Below are 24450 nucleotides of genomic sequence, written 5' to 3' on the forward strand. Positions count from 1 at the left end.
GGTATGTCCAATCCATCCCCAGTGGATTCCTGAAACCTCGGATAGTACTAAACCCTATTTATATTGTTTTCTCCAATACATACCTAGCTCTGATAAAGTTTAACTTATAAATCAGGCACAGTAAAAAATTAACGATACCGGGGCGCCTGGGTGGCGCAGTCGGTTAAGCGTCCGACTTCAGCCAGGTCACGATCTCGCGGTCCGTGAGTTCGAGCCCCGCGTCAGGCTCTGGGCTGATGGCTCGGAGCCTGGAGCCTGTTTCTGATTCTGTGTCTCCCTCTCTCTCTGCCCCTCCCCCGTTCATGCTCTGTCTCTCTCTGTCCCAAAAATAAATAAAAAACGTTGGAAAAAAAAATAAAAAAAAAAAATTAACGATACCTAATAATAAAATAGAACAATTATAAGTGTACTACGACAAAAGTTATATGAATATGGTCGGTCTGTCTGTCTCTCTCTCAAAATACCTTATTGTACTGTACTCCCCTTTCTTTTTGTGATGATGTGAAATGATAAAATGCCGATGTGATGACATGGAGTAAGGTGAATGATGTAGGCGTTGTTGACATAGCATTCGGCTGCTGTTGACCATCTGGGGAAAGGTCAGAAGGAGGATCATCTGCTTCCAGACTGTTGTTGACTATGGCTAACTGAAACCACCGGAAGTGAAACCGTGAATAAGGGGAGAACTACAGTATTGTATCTCTCCCTGAGTTGTGAGATACTCATCTCAGTGTCTTTATAGTGATCTTATTCATAGGCATGATATAAAATGTAAACTAGATTAAACTCTACTCAAACATAATATGTGACTACTAATGGTTAGTGATACTGAAGTATCAGTCAGAAATCTAAATGGGGGGGCGCCTGGGTGGCTTAGTTGGTTAAGCGTCTGACTTCACTCAGGTCATGATCTCACGGTTTGTGAGTTCGAGCCCCGCTTTGGGCTCTGTGCTGACAGCTCGGAGCCTGGAGCCTGCTTCGGATTCTGTGTCTCCCTCTCTCTCTGCCCCTCGCCTGCTCACACTCTGTCTCTCTCGTGTGTCTCTCAAACGTAAATAAACATTTTAAAAAATTAAGAAATCTAAATAGGTATTAGTTTTGTCAGAAATATGACATTGTCCCTCATGCTTTACTGTTCAGAGTGATAAGTTGTTCACCTTTTTGTAAAAAGTATTCCAGGGCCTTGTGCAGTTCAAAAACAAACAAACAAAACAAAACAAAAACTGAGGGAAAGGCAGAGATCCATCTAGTTTTAACTTTTAACTTACAAGATGTTCCCTAAGTCTGTATGAGCCTTTAAAAGAAACGCATAGACATGGGGATCTTTTGCTATGGTTCAAAGGCCACAGTGCCTAATCTGTGGCCTCTATCAGAGTGCTGTTTTCTGAATGAGAACCCACAACTACCATTTCTTCTTTTTCTAGTTTTTTAAGGTGAAAGTTTAGGTTATTGATTTGAGTTCTTTTTCTTTTATAATATAGGCATGTATACTGTAACAGTTTCTCTTAGCACTGCTTTCATTGCCTCCCATAAGTTTTGGTATTGTGTTTTTGTTTTTTTTATCTCAAAATGTTTTCTTATTTTGATCATGATTTCTGCTTTGACCTATTGGTTATTTATTTTAGTCTGTTGTTTAATTTCCAATATCTGTGAATTTTCCAAATGTCCTTCTATTACTGATTTCTAATTTTATTCCATTGTGGTTAGAATACATACTTTGTATGATTTCAGTCCTTTTAAGGCTTGCCTTATGACCTGACATATGCCCTATTCTGGATAGCATCCCATGTGAACTTGAGAGTAATTCATGCTCTGCTGTTTTTGAGTGGGATATTCTATAGATGTCTGTTAGATTTAGTTGGTTTATATTGTTAATCTAATCCTTTTCTTCTGCCTGCCAAATCTGTAGAACCCCTGTAGTAATTTTTTTAATTTCACTTATTGTACTTTTCAGCTGCAGAATTTCTATTTTTTTAAAGTTTATTTATTTTGAGTGAGAGAGAGAGCACAAGCAGGGGATGGGCAGAGAGAGGAGAGAGAGAATCCCAAGTAGGCTCTGCACTGTCAGTATGGAGCGCCATGCCGGGTTTGAACACAGGAACGGTAAGATAACGACCCAAGTTGAAATCAGGAGTGGGATGCTTAACTGACGGACCCTCTATTTTAAAAAAAAATTGTTTTTTCTTTGAGAGAGAGAGCAAGAGTGTGAGCAGGGGAGGGGGCAGAGGGAAAGAGAGAGAGAGAGAGAGAGAAAGAGAAAGAAAGCATCTTTAACAGGCTCCACGCTCAGCATGGAGCTTGATGCAAGGCTCAATCCCATGACCCTGGGATCATGACCTGAGCTGAAATCAAGAGTCAGAGGCTCAACTGATTTAGCCACCCAGCACCCCCAGAATTTCTATTTAAAAAAATTCTGCTTTTTTACTTACATTATATTTTGTGAGGCATTGCAGTATTTTCCTTTAGTTCTTTAGATGTGGTTTCCTATAGTCCTTTGGACATATTTTAAATAGCCGAATTAAGGTCTTTGTCTTAAAAGTTCAATGACTGGGCCTTCTCACTAAGAGTTTCTGTTGATTGCTTTTTTTCCCCCTGTATATGAGTCATACTTTCTTGTTACTTTGTGTGACATAAATTTGTTGAAAACAGGACACTTAAATAATATATTGTGGCAATTCTGAAAATCTGATTCTCCTCTCTTCCCAAAGTTGGTTGGTTGGCTGGTTGGTTGTGACTTTTCTGAATTAATTCTATAAAGTCTCTATTCTTTCTCCTCTGTGGCCACTGAAGTCTCTGCTTGGTTAGCTTAGTGACCCAACTAATGACTGGACACAGATTTCCTGAAAAGCCTAGAACCAATAAGTTTCCCAGTCTTTGCTGAAGAACTCTATGTAGGTACTGGGGCATACCTTCAACACTCAGGCATTTGACAACTCTACGTTAGCCTTTACTTCATGCTTGTACAGAGCTTCAAGGTCAGTCATAAATGAGAGCTTAGAGCCTTCTCAGGTCTTTTCTGAGCTTGTGCATAGCCCTACATGTGTACATAGCCTTGTAGATTCCCAGGAATATGTAAGAGCCTTTCAAAGTCATCTATGTATATCTCATTCCCCAGGTTTTCCTTTTAAGCTAAAGTTAGTTGACTGTGTGCCCTGTTATCCATTCCTTCAGGCATATGCCATATTCAACAATTACCTTTAATTGTTTTCAACAAATGTCCCCAGAGAAAAGGCTTTATGCACTGGACAAGCCCCAATTTAAATCAAAGAAAGACATCCCTGTAAGTGGGGTCTTCCAGGAAACCATCAGGTAGTTGAAATAATGATAATTCTCCAGGAATGTGGTTTTGAAGGAGCTCCAAGCCCATCCTGTTCCCTTTGATGGCTGTCAGGCTACTGTTTTTTACCATAGTTGTAGGATGTTGATTTTCAAGGATACTGTGAAACTAAAGTAGGGGAAGAAGAATGGAAATAAGGGCACATTAAAACCCTGCAATGCTCCTTTTCTTACCAAGCTGTTTTTCTTGAATAAACACTATTTGGATTACTGCAAGGTTTAAATTAATTTCCAGAGTCCTGGAAAAGTTGATTTTGACTATTTTTGCAAGTTTTCTTGTTGCTTTTATGGAGGAGAGACTGTTTGGAGATCTTTACTCTGGTGTTTTTGCATCACTCTCCTCCTTTCTTTTCTCCTCCTCTGAGAAGTTAACTATCTCTTTCTTCTCTTTTCTTTTTTTCCTCTTGAACTTAAGACACCAGAAACTATTCCATTTCTTCTGTTACCATCCAACTTTATTCTTCTCAGTCAGTGGACAGAGGTGGTCTTCTGTGTCCTTGACAACTTCTGTTTTTAAACTTCTGTCTCTCCTGTGAGTCTTCTTAAAGCTGTGAGAACAGTTCAGGATTAATAACTCATAAATTATCCTACCCCATAAAGGAGGTTGGGGGGAAAAAGTGATGTCAGTCAAATAGACTACTGCCAGCCAAAAAACTAACAATTTTCTTGGATTTTGAATAAATGACTAAAATATTAGATCAAAGAAAATATAAAATAAATTTTAGAATTTTGAGAACACTTGTTTTTAAGTTTATTTCTTTTGAGAGAACAAGAGTGGGGGAGGGGCAAAGAGAGACAGAGAGAGAGAGAGAGAATTCCAAGCAGGCTCAGCACTGTCAGTGCAGAGCCCGATGTGGGGCTCAAACTCGTAAACCATGAGATCATGACCTGAACCGAAGTTGGATGCTTAACCAACTGAGCCACCCAGGCACCCAAGAAAGGTTTTTAAATTATCTGCTTCTATAACTTTTTGTTTTTGTTACTTTATCCCTTATCAGGATGCCCGACATGCAGCAGAAGGAGAAATATATACCAAACTTAATCAAAAAATTGATGAATTTGTTCAGCTTGCTGATTATGACTGGACAATGTCTGAGCCAGATGGAAGAGCTAGTGGTTATTTAATGGATCTTATTAATTTTTTAAGAAGCATCTTTCAAGTGTTTACTCATTTACCTGTAAGTATGAAAAATCCCAGAAAATTGTATTATAATTTTGCTTACTAAAATATATGTAGAATTTAATCTTAATTTGAGATTTACTGGCTCAAACCAACTTCATGACTTGAATATTTTCTTTCCATTATTACATGTCTATTTGTGAAGAATTCTAATAACCTAGCCAATTGTTTGAAGTTTTAATTTATTTTACTTTCAGCCAAAATAACTACAACTTTGTTTCTACCAAAACCAAAACAAAACTCTGAAATTCGGTTTAGACTTAAATTGAAATAAACTCTTTTTTTTTCTCCAGTGTAATGAATTTTATTTTATTTTATTTATTTATTTTTTGAACTTTAATGTATGCAAATTTTATTTTATTTTATTTTATTTTCAATATAAGAAATTTATTGTCAAATTGGTTTCCATACAACACCCAGTGCTCATCCCAAAAAGTGCCCTCCTCAATACCCATCATCCACCCTCCTCTCCCTCCCACCCCCCATCAACCCTCAGTTTGTTCTCAGTTTTTAAGAGTCTCTTATGCTTTGGCTCTCTCCCACTCTAACCTCTTTTTTTTTTTTTTTTCCTTCCCCTCCCCATGGGTTTCTATTAAGTTTCTCAGGATCCACATAAGAGTGAAAACATATGGTATCTGTCTTTCTCTGTATGGCTTATTTCACTTAGCATCACACTCTCCAGTTCCATCCACGTTGCTACAAAAGGCCATATTTCATTCTTTCTCATTGCCACGTAGTACTCCATTGTGTATGTAAACCACAATTTCTTTATCCATTCATCAGTTGATGGACATTTAGGCTCTTTCCATAATTTGGCTATTGTTGAGAGTGCTGCTATAAACATTGGGATACAGGTGCCCCTATGCATCTGTACTCCTGTATCCCTTGGGTAAATTCCTAGCAGTGCTATTGCTGGGTCATAGGGTAGGTCTATTTTTAATTTTTTGAGGGACCTCCACACTGTTTTCCAGAGTGGCTGCACCAATTTGCATTCCCACCAACAGTGCAAGAGGGTTCCCGTTTCTCCACATCCTCTCCAGCATCTATAGTCTCCTGATTTGTTCATTTTGGCCACTCTGACTGGAGTGAGGTGATATCTGAGTGTGGTTTTGATTTGTATTTCCCTGATGAGGAGCAATGTTGAGCATCTTGAAATAAACTCTTAATAGGGGTAGTTCTCATTAAAGTCAGTATAATCAATGACTTTTCCAGTTAGAAAAGCCAAGAAATTATTAGGTGTTTTTAGGCCAGAGATGAGGAGTAAAGCTGGAACATTGTTCTATCCTGATACATAGTAATAATGCATCTACATTTTGAGCAATCTATTGATGAAACATTAAAAATATATATATAAATTACAGGGATGTTTGGGTTTGAATAGGCTGAAGCATTGGATTCTTCAGATGAGGAATGCAAAGACCAAAGAGATGTTATCTTGGGATGAACATGCTTTTCATTAGGTGTATTCAGAAATAATAGAACTATTAAAACATGAGTGGAGTAATTCTTTTACAAATAAAATAGAAAAAAAAATTGTTGACCTTTTTATTTCACAATAAAATGTAGCTGAACACAAGAAAAAAACCCCACCTGGAAAGAAAGAAAGAAAGAAAGAAAAAAAAAGAAAGAAAGAAAGAAAGAAAGAAAGAAAGAAAGAAAGAAAGAAAGAAAGAAAGAAAAAAGAAAGGAGGTGTAGCTGAACACAAAAATACTTAATCTCAAGCCTCCCCAACAGCCTCCGCCCATCTCTCCTGTTTAAAATGGAAAAAAAAAAAAGTTACTCTCCTAATTTTTTGACTTTCCATTGCGAGTTGCTCCAGAGGACCATTTAGAATAGTTGAAGGCAGGTGTTGCTAAAAAATAAATAGAAGAATTTCCTAAAGAGATTTTAATAGTGGATCTGTGCCAAAGAGATTTTAGAAGCTTACCCAGGGATTATATTATATTCCTAACTGCTCTCTTTGTGTTGAAAAAGGGAACCTGTATATATGTTTAATTCTTGTTTCATCTAATTTCTAAGAAAATGTTCCTCATGTAGTATATTTTAAATAATTGTTGAATTAATTTGAATTCACGTTGCCAGCATCCATCTCCATGTTTCTAGCCAAAAGCAGTGTACAAAAGTAAACAGATCTGTGTGCACGCACATGTACACAGATACATACACATCATATTTTTATGTTGCAATATCTTTCACAGCTTGGCACAACATGATGGGTAGGAATTTTGTGCATAAATTGAGAAGATTAAGAGAGGTTATATGTTAGAAATGGTTGGGGCAAATATCTCACTTCAGGAGGCTAACATCTGGAGGGAAAGGCTGCTTTCTTGTACTGTAGTAACACTGAGAGAGACAGATCTTCTTGGACTAACTAGATCGCTCATGTAATCTATTATGATATTTTGTATAGTTTTAGGGGATTCTTCATATGCCATTTTGGATTTTTATGTTATTTAACATCGGTTTTCCTGTAAAGGAAATAAGCTGCTGTACAGTGCAGACCAACAAATACAATAATAAGTATAGGACATGATCAGATAAATAGGAAATTGTATCTCACAGCTAAGAAAAGAGAAAATGGATGTGACAACAGTATATGCTTATTCAAGCAATAAACTAAAAACATAATTCCAAAGCAAAAATATTAAATTATTTACTATACTAAGTTTTAGCTAGAGTTGGTAATTTTATTATTGCTTAGTATATTCCCTGAAATACTGAAATTGTATAAAATATTTGACTGTCTTGTTTTCTTTTAAGCAAAGATCAGAAGCAGTATTATTAAATGTATTGTTTTTCTAAGCAACATAGTTGTGTAAGCTACCATTTTTGTTTGAATGCTTTAGGCTGAAAAGAATTCCTTAGTTTCAGGTTACCCTTGGACCCTGATAGAGAGGCCCATTCTGGACTCCTTCAATTCTCAAGCTTCAGAAGATTATTTATCACATTTAGTCCCAAATCAGTCAGCTTTAACAGAAGTAGCTATCCCACTCACAGACATGGAGAGTGGCCATGTGCCCTAACTATCCTAGCTTGACATTGTTCAGGGTCAACGCAGTGAGTTAGAGTCAACGCGAGCTGTGAGACCAAGGATCACTCTTTCAGATGGTGCAAGTATTGGCTATTAGTGCAAATAATTAGACACAAAAGTTGATGCTGTGGGATGAAGCTGATTCTTTGACTGCACAACCCTAAAAAATACCTAAGACAGAACACTTAGTTTAAAAGCTCCACTTTTAGTGTCATTGTGTATTTAGTTTTTGTCAGTCTCTGCCATTGTTGTAAAAGAATATTTTCTCAATCACAGGTAATCATGATGTCCAGTTACTAACCACATTCCTGGGAAAGGTTCCAACGGTTCCAAAAAGTTATTATCCAACCAGTACAATTTTGTTGTCTGCTCACAAGATATGAGAACAATAGAAATTAATGGATAATAATGGTTTTGTTGGAGCCCAGGGAAAGAACTTTTTGTTATTTTCACTTTTTAACTACATTATGATAGCAATAGAAAGGTGTAGGATTTGGAAGACCAGCAATAATATTCACTGTAGGCACTTCTTATTTCTAGGGTTGGATGAGTGAGAGAATTGGTATATTACTTCCCTTACCTATGTCTCTTCACTTGCACTGTTTCAGCCAGTACAGGTCTATGCAAGAGAGGGAAAAGTAAAGTAATTTAATATGCTTCCATATGAAAATACTTATTCATCAGCTCTCTGCTGACCATAGAAATTGACAACAAGCTAAATAGGCAGTATTTGCAGTAATGACTAGTATTACCCCATTACCCAAAATGTTAAGCTGCCCTGTTAAATATATTATCTGCCTCAAGGGAAATTGCCTTTTTATGACTCAATTAAATCAAAACCCATTTATCTTTTATCATTCTTGGGGTCCAGGTTGCTGAAGTGGGGAGAGCATAGGATGGGCTCTAGAGTTAGCATGACTTCTGCTTGAACCTTAGATTTATAATTTACTATTTCCAGAATCCTGGCAAGTTGCTTAACCTCTAAACCTTTTACCTTCGTAAAATGGTATAATTCATTTTCCCATAGGACTGTCATAGATAGGATGAATTAAAATAGTATGTAAAAAAGTCGCCTGGCAGGGTTCTTGGCATAAAGTAAGTACTATTAATAATGTTAGTTTTGTTTTCTTTTTTCTTCCTCTGTTACTGTTTTAAGGCCCTTTGTAGTACTAGTTTCATTTTAATGTACTTTACTTTTTTGTGTGTTGTATTTATGCCTACATTTTTAGCTTGATATTATTTAGCTCTGAATTCTATACTTTTGCATTATATAGCCATTAAAAAATTTGATTGTGAAAGATATTCACTATAAAGTGTATTGATATGAATAAATAAGTATAAGTTGAGTGCACTGCTTATAATGACTAACAGATGCCAGTGAAGTCTCATTACTCTGTGAAGAAAATGTTATTTCATCCCTAGATTAATATTCTTGGAATCTAAAATTTAATCCCTAAAATAATATTAATATTCATAGTATTTCAGATATGTGAATAACCCTTATTTCTCATATTTTTTTCCTGACAATAGAAAATACATCTAAGTATAGAAGAAATAAAAATTACCTGTTATCTTGTCAAAGGATAACCACTGTTAACATTTTGGCATGTATTATACAAGTCATTTTCTTCTATGCAATTATGAGACTTAGTTTAAGTCTGATTTATAAGTAAGTTTTGTTTTTTTAAAGTAAGATTTTATATTAGCTAGAAAACTTAAAACCAAAGGAATTTTAAGAAGCTTTTAAACATTCATTCACCACTTACACATATGTAAATAGAAAAGGTTGTTAAGCAACTTGAACAAACGTAGTTACTGTTCATGAAGACTGCCAATGGAATTCACTAACATTTTACCGTGAGTGTACTACCGAAAAACCCAGCACTGGTCTGCTTCTAGAAAGAACAACAAACATTTACTTTCTTCATAAATGCTAATAGTCATGTGTTTGTTTCAATAAAGATAATTTTATGGATTTACAACCACTAAAGGATATGTATGAATGGTAATGACTCTTTAATTTCTTCATATGTGTATTTGCAAAGGGGCCCAATTTACCCAAATTTTATGCTAACAAATGGTTATCTTTTATAGTAGAAGTAAATGGAAGATCATGAATGATCAGTTTTCTCATATTTCTTCCTTTCTCAGAATTCCATTTTATCTTTAGCCATAATGTAGTTTTCTCTGCTTTTATTTGCTACCACTCTAAAGTTCTTAAATAAACTGATCTTGTTTCTGTTTGAATTGTAAATACCAGTTTTTCTTCCAAGAAAGATATATGTTTCTTTGCTTTCAAATATGCTTAACTTTTGGTTTAATGCATTAATATAAGTCTTGTGACAAATGATAAAAAAAATAGACATGATTGCTAGGAATAATGAGTTTGGCATCTTTATTACAGAATAGATGCCTAAAAAACTGTTTATAAAAAGAATATCTGTTAATAGAATCATTTCCCCATATCTCTTACTCTAAGATTAGAGATGCCTTTCTACTGGGAGAAAATGGCTTTAAAATAGTGGTGGGCAATACATATTATGAAAGCCTATCGTGCACAATTCTGCCTAACTGTGCATTCAGTGACATCACATTGGTAGCCGTAGGTAGGAGTAGTTAGACTGTGGAAATCAGCAAATCTTATTAATGAAGGCTTTTTTCCCAGAGAATTGTTGTTAAACATTTACCAGCATAGCACTAAATATGGTATAGATTTTAAAATCACATTGCCAAAGAAAAATGATTTACTTTTAACTCAAGAAATAAATCAGAGTATGTATGTTCAAAAATAAAATTAAAAATATTATAGTAGGAACTACTTTCAGGACAGGAAATGTTATTCGATCTTTAAATTCTGTATCTACTTCCCCCATCTAGTTCCCTTTTAAAATATTTCCCTTTTTAATTGTTTACTTTGAAGGGTTTTTCCCTTCACTTAATTGATTGCTTCCAGCCATAGGCCATAAGTGTTTTATTGACAGCCTAATTTAGTATCCTTTGTAAATTTTTTATGTGTAGGGCCATAGTCTCCCTCCCTACTAAATGTATCTGGTGCCACTAACTTTTTAACATGCATTTTTATTTCCATATATAATTTTGAAACATATTATGGTTTCTTTAAGTGAAAAACAAATATATATCCAATAATAAATGAAGATATATGATTTGGACAGAAATGGATAGTATCTAACTTTAAAAATCAGGACACCTGAGTGGCTAAGTTGATGAAGTGTGCAACTATTGATTTCAGCTCAGGTCATGATCTAACAGTTCATGGGATCGAGCCCTGCATCAGGCTCCGTACTGTCACTGACAGCACAGAGCCTGCTTGGGATTCTCTCTCTCCCTCTCTCGCTCCCTGTCTCTTCCCCTCTCTTTCTGCCCCTCCCCCACTTATACTCACTCACGCTCTCTCTCTCAAAATAAATAAGTAAATAAATATTTTTAAAAATCGGGGCGCCTGGGTGGCTCAGTCGGTTCAGCTCAGGTCATGATCTCAAGGTTCATGAGATCGAGCCCTGCATCGGGCTTTGTGCTGACAGCTCAGAGCCTGGAGCCTGCTTCGGATTCTGTGTCTCCCTCTCTCTCTGCCCCTCCCCTGCTCATGCTCTGTCTCTCACTCTGTCAAAAATAAATAAACATCAAAAAAAAAATTTTTTTTTTTTTAAATTTTTTTTAACATTTATTTATTTTTCAGACAGAGAGAGACACAGCATGAATGGGGGAGGGGCAGAGAGAGAGGGAAACACAGAATCCGAAGCAGGCTCCAGGCTCCTAGCCATCAGGCCAGAGCCCGACGCGGGGCTCGAACCCGCAGACCGCGAGATCGTGACCTGAGCTGAAGTCGGACGCTTAACCGACTGAGCCACCCAGGCGCCCCCCAAAAATTTTTTTTAATATTTAAAAAAATCATTCTCGGGGCACCTGGGTGGCTCAGTCAGTTACACATGCCACCTTGACTCGGGTCATGATCTCACAGTTTGTGAATTTGAGCCCCACGTGGGGCTTTGTGCTGACAGCTGGGAGCCTGGAGCCTGCTTCGGAATCTGTGTCTTCTGCTCACTCTCTCTCTCTCTCTCAAAAATAAATAAACTTAAAAAAATCACATCTCCTTGGACCTGGCTGGTCAGTGTGTAGAGCATGCAATTCTTGATCTTGATGGCATGAGTTCAAGTCCCACATTGGGTGTAGAGCTTACTTAAAAAAAATCATTCTCTCCTTAAAATGTTTTTTCTGAAGATGCACCACTATATTAAAACTTTTGAGATTTGGAGTCTGGGCCTGATTCTTCCAATAACCAGCACTGTGGAAACAGACACATCATTCAACCTCTGGATTAATTTGTTAACATCTGTCTGATTTCATAGAGCCTAAAATAAAGGTTGTTTTGTTTCAGTTTACTTTTATTCCAGTTAATACATGTACCTAGAAATGAGTCAAATAGTCCAGAAGAATTTGGGATGGAAGATAGCCACTCTCCTTGCTCTTTCCTGACACCTCGTCCCACTCTCCCAGACTGCCATTTTTCACCATATGTTTTTATTTCTTCTGGTGGTTATCTTAATAAAGATAGAGACTATCTAGTGATTCCTTACTATGAAAGATAGGTGTGTGCATAGCAACATCTCCTTTCCCCCTATTTCTCCCATTGATTGTTAATACTGTTTTTATTTCTTCTATTTATTGTTTCTTTATATAAAATAATTATATTCCTATTTTCTTGCTCCTCTACTTTAGTCAGTATCTTTTTTTTAAATTTTTTTAATGTTTATTCATTTCCGGTAGACAGAAAGAGAGCATGAGCAAAGGAGGGGCAGAGAGAGAGACACAGAATCTGAAGCAGGCTCCAGGCTCTAAGCTGTCCGCATAGAGGCCGATGTGGGGCTTGAACCCACAAACTGTGAGTTCATGACCTGGGCCAAAGTTGGACACTTAACCGACTGAGCCACCCAGGCGCCCCTGCTTTAGTCAGTATCTTAATTCTATGTAAGATAAAGGTATGAGTCCCCCCACCCTTTCGCTTTATTAATTCTTCATCTATCTTCTGACTACAGAGGCCTTTGTCGTCTTTTTCTTTTTCAAGTTTATTTGTTTATTTATTTGAAGAGAGTGAGAGCAGGGGAGGGGGAGGGGGAGAGAGAGAGAATCCCAAGGAAGCTCTGCACTGATGCAGGGCTCGAACCCATGAACCGGGAGATCATGACCCGAGCAGAAGTCAAGAGTTGGATGCTCAATCTGTTGAGCCACCCAGGTGCCTCCAGAGGCCTTTGTCTTCGAATTTGTACCAGTTGCTCTCTGGAATTGGTAGAATTGCTATGTAGCTGTTAACCTGACATTTTCCTTTTCTGATCTCTGGGTAGAGAACTGTTTCCTGGATTCCACATGTTTTTGTTGCCTCACTGGTTGGTTTGCTAAGCTGTCTCAATAACTTCCTCCTATTTCAGTCCTTGCATATCATAAAATATCTTCTTCTGTCCCATGTTTGATTGATAGTTTAGCTGGTTATCTAATTCTAGGTTGAATGGCTTTGTGCCTGATAATTATTTTTTAAATAATTTTATTCCTTCCATTTCCTGTCCTCTCTTTCCTGAAATCATTTAGTTAGATGTTTGAATTCCCAGAGCAGTTCTTTATGTGTTTTATCCTCTCCTTCATTTCCTATCTCTTTATCTTTTTTTGTGCTCTCTTTTGGGAGATTTTCCCAATTCTGTTTTTTAGTCCTTCTATAGAATATTTTATTAACTTTTAATTTCTAGTGAAGCACTTCTCTTTTTAATGTTCCTCTGTCATAGAGTACTATTCTTAAAAAAATGGATATGTTATCTTTCAACTCTTCCTGAGTATTAGAAGGTGGTTTTTTTTTTGATAGATATTTTCAGTTTCTTAAATTATCTAATTACCCTTGAATACTTTTTTGTTTCTTCATTTTGTTCATTCTCTTTTAATAAAGAGTCCCTGGGGACGCGTGGGTGGCTCAGTCAATTAAGTGTCCAACTTCGGGTCAGGTCATGATATCATGGTTTGTGAGTTCAAGCCCCTCATCAGGCTCTGTGCTGACAGCTCAGAGCCTGGAGCCTGCTTCGGATTCTGTGTCTCCCTCTCTCTCTGCCCCTCCCCTGCTCATGCTGTGTCTCTCTCTGTCTCAAAAATAAGTAAAACATTTTTTAAAAATTTAAAAAAAAAGAAGGCCTGGAGAACTAATATGAGCTTCTTTGCTACTGTGTAAGTACCCTATTTTTTGGTAAACTTTTCCCCTGAGTAGAAATCGACTGGGAATTTTTTTAAATTGGGAGTCGTTTCGGGGCACTTGGGTGGCTCAGTCTCAGTTAAGTATCTTTTGGCTCAAGTCATGATCTCACGGTTCATGGTATCAAGCCCTGCGTTATGCTCCATGCTGACAGTGGGGAGCCTGTTGGGATTCTCTCTCTCTCTCAAAATAAATAAGTAAAAACTAAAAAATGGGGTTAATTTTGCCTAGGATTCCTCTTAGAGTGAGGAGGTGTGGAGCTAACCATGAGATTCTGGCCTCTTCTCTTTAGGGTCAACTTCATAGATGTGTGACCTGTGAAGTTGCATGGATCTTGAGTTTAGAAGGCCCCTGCATGTGATTTGGTGCTCAGCTATTGTTTTCTTGCGGTTCTTAATTTTTGAACAAAGGGCCCCACATTTACCTTTTGCACTGAGCTTCTTAAATTATGTAGCCTTCTCTGCCTTTCTATTATCACTGCCCCAGGCCAGAATGAGCAGAGCTTTTCTTTCCCCCTTTCTTTTTCCTTCCCTCTCTCTTTCTTTCCACCTATACCAGAAGCCTCAGCTGTCCCCTAAATGTTCTTTCATTATGAAAATTGACCATGCTCTGTAGGTAAGGGATCACTGGCACAGTGTGTGAGAAATCTTCAGTTTCCTTCCCTATTTTTCCATCCCATTTTTCATTTCCATCCTCTCTCATGCCTGCCATCTCTGAACTCTAATACACAGCTGGCTCTCAGCTCCACTGTAGTTCCTGTTAGCATATAATGGGCAGTGTCTTACCGCTTTATGAATTCCCCCAAGTACTTTCATTTTCTCCACTGTTAAACATTTATTCCTTTTCACAGCTCTGTGCTTTTTATTTCACTTGTATCTCAGGGTGGATGGGAAGCAAAAACATTAACTTAGTCTACCATCTTGATTCTGAACAACCTGCCTCCTTCTCTTTGAAGTAATATGATTGGATTAGATCATCTCTAAGGTCCTTGTATATAATATTATGTTTCTAAGCATCATTATTTCATGCAGATGTAAAGTCCCAAGCTAAACATAGATTTATTCATTCTGGCACCTTATTTTCTCTTTCAGCCCTACCCTTTTATGTTTTTTATTCTTTGGTTCAAACTTTTTTCTGAGTTAAGTATATGGGTTCACATGTCCTTTTACTTGACTGAAAATTGTAAAGGAGAACTTCAATAGTCAACTATACAATCAGAGGTTTTAATCGCTCTCTCTTTCACGTGACACCAGAAAGAATTGTATTAAAAATATAGATTGTAGTTTTTAGGGGAGCCTGGGTGGCTCAGTGGGTTAAGTGGCTGACTTCAGCTCAGGTCACGATCTCGCAGTCTGTGAGTTCGAGCCCCGCGTCGGGCTCTGGGCTGATGGCTCAGAGCCTGGAGCCTGCTTCCGATTCTGTGTCTCCCTCTCTCTCTGCCCCTCCCCCGTTCATGCTCTGTCTCTCTCTGTCTCAAAAATAAATAAAACGTTAAAAAAAGTTTTTTAAAAAAAAGATTGTAGTTTTTAAATTGTGGCATAGGCAGCTTTGAATACATTTTAGTGCTTACCAAGTGAAAACATAACCATATATATATATATATATATATATATATATATATATATACACACATACACATGCTTACAAATTGGTTTTACTTATTTGGATATTAATTTAAAAAATCTATAATGGTAATGAATCACACTGATCTGATTTGTTACCTGTAAGTCATACAAATGATATGGTATGAACTATGATGAAAACATAAGTCCTATGACTTATGTGGTTTTAATGTTAAATGTTGTTGCCTGACTTTTATTGGAAGTTAAATCTAGAAAGGACTTAGAGATTATCTAGAGTCTAGCCCAGTCTTCCAGAAGAAGGAATTGTCTGGCTAACATAGTTGCTAGCCCACTGCTTACTGGGGTTAATTAGAATGGTCTATCTGCCTGTTCCTCCATTCCTACTTGTAGTGTTTTTTATTCATAGTGTGTTTGGTGAAGAGGACACCTTCCCACACAGATGTTTAGCTACCACTAATAAATAGATTTTGAATTTCATTGGTTTAATATAATAAAGTTAAATCCATGTTTCAGGGTAAATACTTCTTCTTTTAAAAAGTAGTACTTAAATATTATATAGTTTATTAGTGGAATTTGAAAAGTAAATTAGATAATTTAAAAAATAGTATTTAAGGCAATTTTAGTTTAATTTTATTAATCTTTATTAAGGAATTAATATTTAATTAATTTAATCCCTAATATTTTAGAGGAACAAGGTAGTACTGTATATTTGGTACAGAACTTCAGTGGGAGCTTATATATATTTAAATTGAGACCAATTTTTGTTTTGACTTGTTACTCACTTTTTGGGGAGAAAATACATTTAAATGGTTATAAGATAATTTAGTGTGCCATCTTTCCTTGAGTATTTTCTTTTGTGCTATAGTGGCAGATTATGCGGAAGCATAGTGGCTTATCCTTTCTAGGCATCTTCAGAATCGTATATTCAGTATAGTTTTTGTGTGTGTCTGCAGAAATGGACATTTTATTTCTTTTTGTATGAAAATCATCTGTGGGAAGAGATACTTCTAAATTTTTTTTAATGTTTATTTTTTTAAGAGAGAGAGAGGGAGAGAGCATGCATGTGCAATCAGGGAGAGGGGCAGAGAGAGAGGGAGACAGAGAATCTGAAGCACACTCCACTCTGTCAGCGCAAAGCCTGACACAGAGCTTGAACTGAACTGCGAGATCATGACCTGAGCTGAAGTTGGATGCTCAACCGACTAAGCCATCCAAGCTCCCTACAGGAAGAGATACTTGTCAATAATTCAGATTCCAGTGCTGGCTCTAGACCTAAATGCACTAAAATTTCCTCAGCTTAGGAATCAGCATTTTTAAATTAAAATTTGAGAACAGCTGCTCTATAGCAAAGAACCCTATCAAAGAGTTGGTGTTTTCTAAAGTTGACAGTTCAGCAAATTTAGTATTAGCACGTTGGTGTTTTTTTAAATATATATTTTTTAAGTTTATTTTTGAGAGAGAGAGCACGAGCAGGGGAGAGACAGAGAGAGAGGGAGAGAGAGAAGCCCAAGCGTGCTCCAAGCTGTCAACAAGAGCCCGACGCAAGGCTCGATCTAATGAACCATGAGATCATGACCTGAGCTGAAATCAAGAGTCTGACGCTTAACCGACTGAACCATCCAGGTACCCCCTTGGTATTTTAATGCTGACGACTTGATTAGGTAAACAGAAGTTTGGAGGAGGATTTATCTGATTGGCATAGATGTGAAAATTAATATACAAATCTTCAAAATGATCACATTTATGTAATAAATTAATGCCTTTAAATTATAGCAAACACACAGAGCCAGCTTGCTTGTTTTGTAGTGTATTTTGTTACCTTAAACACTGCCTCTGCTACTATTGGAATACATTTTCCTTTTTTATCTGATTTCCTGGCTGACTTCCTTCTTAGACTAACAGCGATGATCATGCAGCCATGCCGGTAAGTAAATGCAAGCCAAAGCTAGCATGTGAATTGGATAGTACTGAACCTCCTGCAGGCTTATTTTTCTCTGCCTGGTTATCTATGGTAAATTCTAATTATCTTGTCAATATTTTTCATATGTTTGTAGTTTTGTGGAAACCTACATTTGAAGGTAATAGTTATTTTGGTGAAACAGGAGGATTCTCTGGGACTTGATTGTGAAAGTTAGTATTATGGTTGCATCTGTGGTGAGTGCAGTGCTTTGGAAAACCTCACTGTGGTCACCCCATGCATGACAGGGCACAATTTGTAGATATCTTCCTCATCTATAAAGTGAGGGCTGTAAGGGTATATGCCCTATAGATTTTTGTGAGGGTTAAATGAGATAGTATACATAAAGTACTTAGAAAAGCACTTGGCATATAATAAGCACTCAAAAAATACTAGCTGTTATTATTACCTGCTTTTAAGACTGTTTATGCTTTTCCTGAGTGCTTTTTCTCTACAGACCTTATCCCAAAATCCACTTGTAGAAATCTATCTCAGTGCATAACCCAGTATGATTCATGACCAAGTGCACATTTTTCTTTTTCACTACAAACCCAGTATTGCTCCCCTGAATTGCCTTAGCTTTCACCTTTTTTCATGGCTTCATCATATTTTGCGTTTTACTGTGTTTCTTCTTTTGACCTCCAGTTGTGAGCTCTCAATGGCCAGAATAAGAACTCATAAATACTTTTTGAATGTGTAGATATTAAAAGTTCTTACCTTTAAAAAATCTCATCTAGCATTTGAAATTTAAAATGTTCCTAACCTTTCTGTTCCTATTCCTGTTACCAAAATTCAAATTTTGATGATTGTAATTGTTTTCTAATTAGTCTTTGCCAGTAGTTTCTCCTTACTTCAGTTCATCATACATACCTGTACTAGATTATTCTTTCTAGAGTACAGTCTAATCACATTTCCCTGTTGAAAAGCTTCAAAGTCTCTTGCTTACCTAAAGTCAAAATTTCACAGGCTAACAAAAAGGAATTATCTCAGCCTCTTTCCAGATACATTTCTGACCATTACTCAATATGGGCATTCAAAGTGGAAAATCCAGTGTCCTGGATCTGTCTTTTACTTTCTACATTGGCTTCATTTGTAATTGTAAAACTCCTGGATCTCTTCCAAAAGCATCTTTAATGCTACCTCTTTCATGAAACATTTGCTAATTCCACTTAACCTTATGTGGATACTTTGTCCCACTTTTACAGTACTGTTTATATTTTGTCCTCTACTATAGCTGTTTGAAGTCTCGCCTTCTTTCTGCTATTAGAATTTAATCCCTTTGTGTCAGGAACTGTTATCCACTCATTATATCTTCTGTAGCACCTAAACAATATTTTACACAGAGGAAGTCCTTAATAAGTATTTTTTAAATTAATATGAGAGAAATAGTAAAGAAATGGTCTGTTATAAAAGCAATTTTCTTGTACACATAAGGAATATAAAAAGCATACTGCAAAATCAGAATTTTTGAATCGAATTTATTTGTCAAATATAGAATACTTTCTAGTTTTGAAGAGAAAGTTTGTACCCTTATTCATAGGCAAAAATTTTGAAAATGTTTATACAAAAGTTACTTGATAAAGGTGGTTTCAGTAGTGGTTAGAAACATTTGTATGTTTACTCTTTCCTTGCACATCTCCATGAAGGAATAACATATTAATTCAAACTACAACTCTCTTCACACCTATAAGTTGAGCAGTGATTGAAACAAAGTAAAAGACATGATAGCACCAAAATAACCTGTTGTGAATTCGCAGCACTAAGGACAAGTACTTCGTCCCATTGAAGGGACAGACCTTCAAGCTTTCACTTCAATTTTTTCTTCATTTGCTATAGTAATTGTTAAGTACTTACTAAGCTTGCTAACAGATTTCCTGCAGGTAAGTCATATACATGTTCAAAATACAGAAGTGATGTTCAGAAGTGATACTAACCCTGTTATCCAAAAAAAAAAAAAAATCCAAAATGCTCAAATTGTTATCTATTTAAGAAGTCAGCAATAGATTTTGGGGTCAATTTTGTATAAATTTGCATGAGAAATTTTAAAAGGTGTGACACTTGAATGTCCAGTGTTTTAAAAAAGTTACCTATATGAGATAATTCTTTCTCTGATGATAAAGGAGGTATTCTAATGGCATTTTTGATACCCATTTCCATACTTTATGTAATAAGTTAATTCCAAGTACACAAAATCAACTAGAACAAACCATTGACAGTCATCAGTTCATTGGAGAGAATTAAAGAACCTTGAGAAAGAATGTAAATAAAAAAGTTGAAAACCATTAAAACCCACTCTTAGAAATGGAATTTATATTTTTTAAGCTTTTTTATTTTAATACATATATTTTTAAGTAATCTTTACACCCAAGGTAGGGCTTAAACTCATGACCCCGAGATCAAGAGTCATATGCTCCACTGACAGAACCAGCTAGGCACCACTATATTTTTTCTTAGGCTTTTTGTTAATGTAATAAAATAGTTAAATGATTTTCACTAAAAAAGTTAATTGGGGAAAAAGAGAATCTTGCTTTTTAGTTGAAAATTAATGTACTTGAATTTTATAACTTTAATCCTTTTAAGTATTTACTAAGTTGATGCTGGCTAATCTTGGTGAGAGATTTAATTGCATTAAGTTGTAAGTCTTATGTGTGTATATAACATAGCACACTTAAATAATTTCTGCTGTTAAAAGTTTAGAAAATAGCAGTTTGATTCAGGGCATAATTGGAAGAAGTAATAGTAACAGAGGGCTTTTAGTTTAGAAGGAAACAGTATGAGAGATTTAGTAGAAAGCTAGTGGATTAGGAAAGAACTCATGAACTAACCAATAAGTAACAGATCAATGAGATATAAATGGATATAATTGGAATGGATTATTCTCAGCCCATAGACTAAATGTATGTATAGGCATGTGCATCATACATATGCACACTTACAAATATCGTATAACTTTATTCTTAAATAACTATCAATGAAATAGACTAGATCATTGGTGCTGGCTTTATGAGCAAAGTGCCATTCTGAACAGGAAGATTTAGTACTAAAAACAAATGAAAATGCAATATCTGACCGTTTTACTACCAGATGACAACAGAGAATTCACATTTAGAAAGTTAATTAAGTTGTTGCAGATAGCAATGGTAAAGTTCTAGGAATGCAAATGGTATCTTCCCCTTTAACTTGTATTCCACAATAGAAAGAAAAATACAAAAGATCATTTGTTCTCCAAAGTTAAATGGATAAAAGTTGAAATCAGGGAAGAAGAAAAAGGAATAAAATATGCAAATAAGAGAATGTATGAGTTAGAATTATGTTTTTATCGTGAGCAGATAAAGACAGCAAAAAGGAGGTCAGATCCCTTGAAGAGAAAGATAGGAGACGATAGGGAAAGATGAAGTCCGAGGTTTCCTGTGCGAGCCCCTATCTAGTGGTGCCAAAGAACCTGCTTTTCTTTTTACTTCCCTGTATGGAGCCTAACAAGAATGGAAAAGGATGAGGATAGAGCTGATGGGAAAGGTGGAACAGCTTTGGTGCATTTATATTTACAGTATGTTTGCAGGTCAGAGGTAACAAAATTCAGCAGGCCAAGATGCTGATACATACTTATAGAAAGAGTATGTAAATTACTGTAACACAAAAAGTAAGGAGGTTGGCCTTTGGAAAATCCCACCAAAAGAGCATGTGCAGACAAATATTACATACGGGGAAGGAATTCAGAGGGCCAGCAACATTTTAATCACTTCCTTTTCTTTCATTCAGGAGACCTTAGGTATTGTAGGAAAGCTGTCATGTTGTTTTAAATCTTTCTACTTATGAAAATCAGTGTGTTAGATGGTAGCATTGAGATTAAAAGCCTCTGTCAATTCTTTGGAAACAAGAAGGGAGCAGTTGGCAAGGCATACTGTAGATAGTCTCAGAGTATCATTGAATGTCATTTGCAAGATTGTCTTGCAAATGACAATCAAGAAAAAACTTAACGTGATCACTTACCTTGATCAGTCCCTCCCACTTTGTATAGATTTTGTCTTGTTTTAAATATATAACCTCCCTCCACTTGATACATTTCCCTTACTCTTTTAAAAAATCCATTTCCAGGTACTTCCTCAACTAGAAGTGAATCTGACAGTATCTACCCCAACCCCATTCCCACAGTCTAAGACTTAGCCCAGTGAAATTACCTATTCAGAAAGCCCTTGACGTTCTGAATGAGTATACCCCAAAACTTTGAGAATATTAAAATTTGAGAATACTGCTATGCCATGTAATTTCTTTCAGAAAGTGCTATAAAATGTACCTGAAAAGTGTAGACCTTAACAAGAGTTATGTTTCCATGTCAACTAACAGAAGACAGCAAAGCCACAGAGTTCGAAGGTTGGGACTTTACATTGAGTGCATTCAGTCTCCCAGTGATTATCACCCTCCCCACCCCCACCCATACCCAGTTTCACAGAGCATATTATTCAAATGTGTGCCTCATCAAATTAAGCCCTACTTGCACTGGAATTTCAGATTCTTAAAAGGTCAAAACCTAAATTTAAATCCTTGGATGACAAAAGTCTGCTCTCAGTTATCCTTGTGTATATGTGGCTGCATTTATGATGGTCAGCCACCTACCTACATATGTTAATAAGAGAGAGTCAGTTGGCTTGACTGACATTTTCCATTTTACTAATGGCCATGTGGAAACGACTTATATTGTCTAACGTGTTAGTGATTCTGGCAACTTCTTTGCAAATTTTAAATTGTACTGGGATTACAGACTAGTACATTTTAATGATTAAATAGCCCTTATACTCTGAGCTGGGTGCTTATGTAAAGAAATGAAGATATGGCTCTGCTATCACAGAGCTGTTATTAAAACAGTTCCTGGGATGCTTCATTGTTTCACTCTTAAATTCTGTGGCTTAGTCATAGTACCCTGTCTTCACAGGGAAAATTACAGCGCATCTTTAACTTCCCTTTCCTTACAGTTGCCAAGTGAGAAAAGTTATAGAGCCTTAATATTTTATTGTTTCCCTACTTAAACATATGCTTAACTACCCAATTTGTTATTATCAAGTAGGCTTAAGAGTTAGAAATAATCCCTGTCAGCTCCCACACAGCATAAACTGGTTTCCTCTTCTTGCTAGTCTGGGCAAAAGTGCATGCAGCTTTCACCATTTTATCTTGATTTCTGATATTATCAATTGCTTGGAAGCAGAGGCATTTCTTCAAAACCTTGACCTTTTCTGGACCGTTACTGCTCTGTTTGTCTTTGCATTCTCTTTCTACCTATTAAAGGTAGAATGAGTTGGAAGATGTCATGACATCAACAATGATATTTACAGAAAGCTAAAAGTCATGTTATTGCATATCATCTAAGGCCATGCTCAGAAGATTTTTTTTTTAAATTAGGGGCGCCTGGGTGGCTCAGTCGGTTAAGCGTCCAATTCAGGTCATGATCTCACGGTCCACGAGTTTTAGCCCTGCGTCGGGCTCTGTGATGACAGCTCAGAGCCTGGAGCCTGCGTTGGTTTCTGTGTGTGTGTGTGTGTGTGTATGTGTGTGTGTGTGTGTGTGTGTGTCACTCTCTCTCTCTACCCCTCCCCACTCATGCTCTGTCTCTGTCTCTCAAAAATGAAAAAATGTTAAAAACATAAAATAAAATAATAAAAGGCCACCAAAGTTTGATGAGCCCTATAGGAAGTTTTGAATGAAAGAGAAATAGCCATGTATTACAGCTATCTTAAAGTTTTCCCAGTTTGGGGAGTTTTTTCCCCCAACTTTAAAATGATTGTGTTCTATTTAATCTCTGTGTGTGTATGTGTGTGTGTGTGTGTGTGTGTGTGTGTGTGTGTTCCTAAGAGCAAGCATTTGTGTTACAGTCTCATATCCTTATGATTGGGAATTGTTAGGAGGAGAAAAGCCAGAAAAGGGAGAATGGGAATTCCTACTTCACTATGGGATTATGGTTAGCTGATGTGAGAACCAACTCTTTTGGGGCTAGAGCTACTTTAGGGGGAGATAGAAAGGGTATGAGAAGACTATAGAGGTGTCAAAGAGGTATTTTGGAGAATGTTGGAAGTGTTTAGAGTTGAGTATATTTTGATAGACCTATGAATGTTTTTGGCATAATCTCAAAAATCTGTCTTCAAGATAGTGTTATAAAGTTATTAAAACTCACTGAAGGAATTCATCTTGATATTTAACCCTTTCTAACTCACCCATTCTGTATTATTGGGAATCTGAGACATTTCAGTGTTCTATATGTCAGTATTACAGTGTTCAGACAGAAGCCTATTTTAGGAGCTAGAAGGATCTTTGTGCATTTGTGAAGTCATCTTGGGGAAATTTTCATGTATTCTAATGTTTTAGGTATGTTTTTTCATGATTTATTTAATACATTCTTTACATATGAGCAAGATGTAGTTTTATATAGTAAAACTTTAGATTAGTGGTTCGTATATAAAATGGAAGAATAATAAATTTCTTAAGTTAAAATATCTACTTTTCAACTAGACATATTTTCTCATATTTCAATTAGGAATTTATTTCTAATTTTAGTGTTTACTTCACATTTGATGAAAGACTTCACTCTTTTAGTCTGTTAGTTTTTAAAAAGGCTATGCATTGTGGCTCTTTGGGAGACTGACCAATTCATCAATACTTGCCTTTCTCTTTTGCCTTTCCTTTGAAAAGACTATTTCACAGTCTCAACTGAAATTTATGCAGCAAATGGAGAGGCAGTGATTTAGAATAATATGGCAATATTTTACTGCTTTAATTTAAACAACTTAAAAAATTAATAACTTAAATAATTGTAAAAAGCCGTACAGAATCAGAATTAGTTAATAAGTTCTGTTGCCAGTGTTAGAGTTAATATTCAAATTGACCATGATTTTACTTCAGTTTTCCATTTTTTTCTGACAAGAGTTATGTAACCTTTTAAAACAAAACCTGTTATCAATTTAAAGAACAATAAATGCAATGCACAATATTTTTGAGTCTATATATTTCTTTTTACTTAAATAAAAAGTAGTTTATTGTGCAAAGTTGACCTTTTGTGGGAATATAAATAGAGTAAAATGGATTCTCCTGGGATCTTTAAGGAAGGGAGACCAATACAGAAAGAATGG

The 24450-nt window shown here is 36.2% G+C and overlaps 1 protein-coding gene across 10 annotated transcripts in view; it reads left to right on the forward strand.

The window, feature by feature from the left end:
• EXOC6 (exocyst complex component 6) overlaps positions 1 to 24450 on the forward strand; it is a 296860-nt gene that overhangs the window by 213300 nt on the left and 59110 nt on the right. For all 10 annotated transcript variants that reach the window (XR_006194679.1, XM_042908852.1, XM_042908849.1 and 7 more), the window contains one exon: positions 4335 to 4514. Coding sequence is in view for 9 of the 10 variants with exons in the window: in XM_042908852.1 (XP_042764786.1) it covers positions 4335 to 4514 (180 nt within the window). In the remaining variant the exon portion in view is untranslated. The remainder of the gene's footprint in view (positions 1 to 4334; positions 4515 to 24450) is intronic.

The sequence above is a fragment of the Panthera leo genome, chromosome D2, assembly GCF_018350215.1.
Source record: "Panthera leo isolate Ple1 chromosome D2, P.leo_Ple1_pat1.1, whole genome shotgun sequence".
Lineage (NCBI taxonomy): Eukaryota > Metazoa > Chordata > Mammalia > Carnivora > Felidae > Panthera > Panthera leo.